This window comes from Lolium rigidum, chromosome 3 (assembly GCF_022539505.1).
Source record: "Lolium rigidum isolate FL_2022 chromosome 3, APGP_CSIRO_Lrig_0.1, whole genome shotgun sequence".
NCBI classification, from domain to species: domain Eukaryota; kingdom Viridiplantae; phylum Streptophyta; class Magnoliopsida; order Poales; family Poaceae; genus Lolium; species Lolium rigidum.
In genome coordinates this window covers 88,810,448-88,816,256 of record NC_061510.1, presented here as the reverse complement: position 1 = coordinate 88,816,256, position 5,809 = coordinate 88,810,448, and the positions used below count along the sequence as shown (strand labels likewise).

Sequence of the window (5,809 nt, the reverse complement as noted above, 5' to 3'; positions counted from 1 at the left end):
CAAAAATGATTTTTTTTGGATAGAGGGAGTAATTTTACTAGTACTAAGTGCGTAACTTGGTTGATTTCGAGATAAATATTTCCTAGACCATTAACACAAATAGAGAGCCTAAAAACATAAAGCTAGCAACAAAGAAAATTAAGCTGAAACACACAATTTTTTGAGTGAATGGCTATGCCTTCAAGAAACTATAGTGCCAAACTGCTAATGGCCATGCCCTCTGTCCGTGAGTAGACTATATGCGCCTGTGGCACAGCTCAAGGGCATCAGGCTCTCACGTCAGATAGTCAAACCACACTCAACTCTGAACGTAAAAGCAATACAAGAAGTCCAAATAACTAAGCTTAATCAATAACATTTGCAAAATTGGGAGAGCATAATGAAATGGGGTACATACACTTAGCACCTAAAACACTAGCAACTTTATTCAAGTTGTCCCAGAGAACTCTATAAAGCCTCCAAAATAGACCGCTGGAACTAGGAGCCCAAAAAAGAACAGCAAGGTGGAGAGTTGAACAGGCCACGATGAAGAGACTGGCGTTCACTCTCATTGGACAGATCAGGCCTTGGGATTGCGGGATGACGAAACTTTCAGGTCTACCGGGTTACCGCTTCCAACCAAGTCTCTGTAACGCTGCTCCCAGTCATCCAGCTTCCCATTCGCAATGTCAGAATGAATCGCCCTTCGGATTCCTTTTACGACAAAAAAGTACTGGAGAAGAGCACAAAGGATATCAGGTTAGAGTTCTCCATACAAATAATATGCCAATTTTATGATGGGATTTTGAAGTTATTATCATGTGAAGAGCTAACCTGCACCGCAAGGATGAGAGGTATGTACTTCTTCCAGCGATTGTTGGGGTTTGGACCATCGATTAATTTCTGATCAACATGAATGGACTTGCTCCCATTTGAGACGACAATAGTAATTTCTTTCATCAGGTTTGGAATCCATGGAGTTCCGTCAGGAAGAATCTGGACACAGTTGTATGAAATCCTTTATTAAATCAAGAAGTTAGGGACAACCAAATGCAAGTCAAATACACAGCATGAAACAGACAAACCTTCGCGCCATTCTCGTTGGTCTTGCACCTTCCACTGTTCTCTACCAAAGCTAATGGCAAGGGATAATCCTATATAAATCACACCAATGTGCTTCCATTAAGAATTAATATTCACATTTCATACACAGAAGACAAAGATTCCATAAGATGACTATATGTGTACAAGTCAGTCGTATATTGACAATTTTGGTCAAGGTGTTGTCAAATAGTTCGCAATTAGAACATATCAAAGTAAAACCAGCAAATAAAGATTCCAAAAGGTGACTTATGTCAAGAACTGAAGCACATGGGAAGGAAGAATAACTGACAGAGTTACTGAAAAATACCAGAAAAATAAGGCCACTACATTACCAGAATGTAAACGATAGCAAAACTGCACAAACAAACAAGGTATTTTGCAAACTAGGAGTTGAGAATCATGGCATGCAAGAATGGCCGAGATAACACTCCTAAACACTGAAACAATTCTAGCCTTGGCAGAGTACAGTAGTCAATTCTCCTTTCCTTTCTGGTGGAGCATCGCGCTACACGTCAGAGCATCAAAACATCATAGATCACAGAAATCCAATTACAGACCAGGTTCAGTTTCATAATGCAAATATCATACACATCTTAGCACTTAAAGCTAGAGCAAAACTCAATTGAGTAAGATGGTTATGCAGCAAAAAAATAAACCGAAGAGGAGGAAAAAGACACCTTTCATGTAATAGCTAATATCCACTTTCCTACTCATTCCAAGTGTCCAGGGCAGAGAGCACCAGATAATATCAGCAAAAGCAAGAGAACATAAATTGATACTCCATCCGTTTTTGTATGCAAGGCCACAATCTCATTTTTCCGATACCAAGAAAACAAAGCAAAGTAATAAATAGCATAATTAATTGTTTGGAAAACCTCTAGTGTTCTGGGCTAATAAATCATGTTTCATGTGTTGTTTGTTTCTCCATGGCTGCATACAATGTACACTTTAATGAGCACCATCTTACGAGGTAGAAATCTTATCAATTATTCTTGGAAGAAATAGTGGTCTTGTACATGTACTAGATAATATAGTTTTGGTAGTGGCCTTGTATTTGACGGAGGGAGTAGTATTTCCAGAAGAGTATTTCAAATGAAAAATTGCAGAACACATGTAGTTTATGCAGAGGAAGCTCCACATAAATTGCAAACAAATGATGGTGTTCTGATATTGCATAAAGAATGACAGAAATGATTGCATATCAAGTGAATATGTACATTACCGCAGATTCTCGTTTGCCGATTCCTGCACCAGAACGGATGTACTTCAACAGAGAATCTGATCTTCTTTTAAGGAAATCATTATATTCAATTCCATCAGGTGGAGAGAGTTGGGCATGGGTCAGTACAACCAATGTTCTTCGCCAAATGGCCTTTCCAAATGAAGTAGTGATGGCTCTTATAACTTGTTCATCCAATGTATCCATTCTATATGTATCCAGGCGATCCACATACAGGAGGACATCAATGGTCTTCTCCAGAAGAAACCTGCAATACCATTGATTACTTGTAAATGCAAGCAGAGGAATAAATTATTATGATATACAGATTGTATCACAATACTGGTGGCCAGTTAAGAAAGGAGCATGAACTTTTCTACAGATGCCAATCTTATGAACTACATTCTCAACGGAGTATCCTCTTAGGAGAATGAAGAGAAATAAGGCAAACAAGCAGGCATGTATTGGCGGCTTAACCTGATCAGCATCTGAGAAATTGAAGTCTGAAGGGAAACCCAAATATAATATCAAAATCGACAAGGCATGATACAGATGCACTCACTACATCATTCGGTAGCACACATACATATTTATCACATGATGTGCTTAAGGTAAAATATGTGTGGAGCACGATTTACATAAATACGGAGTATCTACCACCAGCTGGCCACGATTAACTATTTAGAACAAAGATGAAATTCAATGCCAGAGTAAAATTAATATATCTGCATCAGGGACATGATTAGCACAAACTTAGACCAAAATGTGGCCACGATTTGTTTAGTTTGATTTGTGGTGTAGAACTGTGTGTCTACCTGTGTAGGAAAAAACTGATATGTTAATGTAGAACCAAGCATTCACCATTCTTAAAAGGATGCACCAGCAATACATTACCCCTGACCAATGTGATTTCTATGGACAATAAACTGTTATACTAAATCTAGGGCCTGTATTAACAAAAAGTAACGACTGGACTTCTTCATAAAGTCATATATTACATACCAACCAAAGATCAGCAATCAACAGTGAAGTTAATTCATGCTGGACCAATGCTCAAGAAATGCAATGAAACGATTTTGCTAATTTGACGAAACAAATAGAACATTCAATTCAGAGTAACCAGATACAACGAGCCTCTCAGTCACGGTGGAGGGATACCCAATGCCCTATTTTTTTAAAAAGTTACAGTATCTATAATCACCTATTGACTTGCAAACAAGTTACCCCCAGCATGTTCGTACCTCTTAATGATCTCAACAGCCTGCTCATTGATGTATCCACCTTCAATGAGGCCAGGAGTGTCGATAATGTTCAAGGTGAATCCTGCCCTGGTGCGGGAGCACATCATCGGCCTCAGACCCTCAGACTGCACAGAAACAACATATATAAATATAAGGATGCAGTCCCACACACAAGTAACCCAGAACAGAGGCACAAACAGAAACATGGCCAGGGATAAACGTAATACCTGGAAGGCGCTGACATTGGCGACCCTCTCCCCGACAATGGAGTTGACAGTGGACGACTTGCCCACACCGCCCTTCCCCATGACCAGAATCGTCAATGTGCTCACATTCTAAACACATCACAACATAAGCAACACATACAGAATTCCATCAATTTTCGTCAAAACTCGCAACGCAGACACAATCATCAGAACATGGTCCTGGTCGATTGACTAGCTGGTCTAGGTAGTAAAGAGGGGGCGGATAGACGGGGAATACCTCCTCCTTGAGCTTGCCGAGGAGCTCGTGCAGGCTGGTCTGGGTGGCCGCCGGGAACTGCTGCAGCCCAGTCCACTCGCGGGGTATCGGCGCCGCCATCACCGCGCGCTTTCCCCTGGCACAAGGTCGCGCCCGCCCGGACAAATCAGAAACGTTAACCCAATTCGGTCAAGGCGCACCGTGGCGGCGGCGGCGGCGAGGGTGCGCGGAGGGACTGAGCTGGTGGGTGGAGGGGATGCTTACCGGAAGATACGGAGGCCGAGGAGGCAGGCGGCTAAACCCTAGAAGCGGCGGAGGTGGACGGCGACGGGGAAGAGGACTCCGGAGAGGGGGTTTATGAGAAGGGAAGAAGAGATAAGGAGAGAGATTGGGACTCTCTCTCTCTCTCTTGTTTTCTTTTTGTTCATCTTTTCTTTTGTCCTTTTTCCTTTTCCCTATGGGCTAACGGGCTGGGCCTGGGGTGTTTGTTCTTCTATGGCAAAAGGCCCTTGTTCCTTGGGTTGCCTTTTTTTTGGAAAATTGCTTGGGAAACAGCTAGATACTTCTCAAGAAAAAAAAGCTAGATCGTTCCCATTTGCTTTTACGGGTCTTTTTTCAGTGTGTGTGTGTGCGTGGGTGGAGGAGGGGCCGAGGGGGACGGTGTTCCCCTCAATAGCGAGACACCTAAATCGTTGAGCCAATCGTTGAGGGGCCTTTTCCAGTTGCATAACATGTCGATATTTGATAACACTGCTTATTAAGTTGTCACGTTATGTAGAGACAAGACATATTATTATTGGAGGCTAATAGCTGATAGGCCCGAAGGATTGACATACAATTGAATTGGTTGTAGCATGACTTTTCAGAAGCAAAACTTAAGCTGAGAATATATGTTAATAATTTTTATATATAAATACTATTTTTTATATGTGTACACAAGTTCATATTGTCCAAACGCATCAAAACATCCTATTCCAAGGTTTGTACATCTAAACATGAATTGGAATAAGGTGCCACCCTTTGATTCTAACAACAAATACCATGCACACCCAAAAAACAAAATTGGAATTGGAAGCCATTTTCTTTCCATCTTGGTTTTGGAATTTCACTCCAATTCAATTCCAAAGCCCAACTATGTGCATCTAAACAATCGTCATGGAATTCATAACGACCATGGAAAATTTTGATATTAGGCATAATATAAAAACACATCACATGGCTATGTTATATGTCCCAACAGAAACACTGATTATTTACCAGGGCATTCCATGCAATTTGGATGAAATTATTATGTGATAAATGTACCCAACAACCCTTTGTGCAGATTTTTTTTGACACCCTATACGCTAAGAATCTATATATGACCACAAAAACATTGTGCTGTCTCTATGCTTCATGAGTTCTGCAAGAAAAGATAAAGGCATTAGGGGCTACCTTGAGAATAGGATGTGTCGGAAAATGGAAGCTTGTTGTGAAGTAGAGACAGAGCCTAGCATGATGTGTTGCTCTGTCTCGAAACGTTCGGCTACCACCTTGAATTCTTCATTTGACTAGTTGATCGTGACAATGGCGTGCTCCATCTAACCAGTCCTGCTCCCGATCACAACGACGCGGTGACAACTATAGTTGTTACGGTCTTGAGTTCGGAAGCCATGGCTTGGGCGAAGGCGATATTCATAGCTTGGTTGTTGGCTATCTCAGTAACTTGTCTCGAGAGCTTACGTTACCATAGTTTGTCTTTTGAAGTATCTTATAGAAGGGCTCATTTAAATTTTGAAAGTAAAGTTATGTTTTTGCAAAATAA

At 41.1% G+C, this 5,809-nt stretch overlaps 1 protein-coding gene across 1 annotated transcript; it reads right to left on the bottom strand.

The window, feature by feature from the left end:
- Positions 1–320: 320 nt before the first annotated feature.
- On the bottom strand, positions 321–4,392 carry LOC124701921 (translocase of chloroplast 34, chloroplastic-like). Its single transcript, XM_047234021.1, has 8 exons — positions 4,270–4,392; positions 4,027–4,141; positions 3,771–3,878; positions 3,544–3,668; positions 2,306–2,570; positions 1,065–1,133; positions 814–975; positions 321–712 (listed from the first exon to the last, which is right to left on the bottom strand). The coding sequence occupies exons 2-8, from the start codon at positions 4,123–4,125 to the stop codon at positions 560–562; spliced, it is 981 nt and encodes a 326-aa protein (XP_047089977.1). The 5' UTR covers positions 4,126–4,141; positions 4,270–4,392; the 3' UTR covers positions 321–559.
- Positions 4,393–5,809: the final 1,417 nt, after the last annotated feature.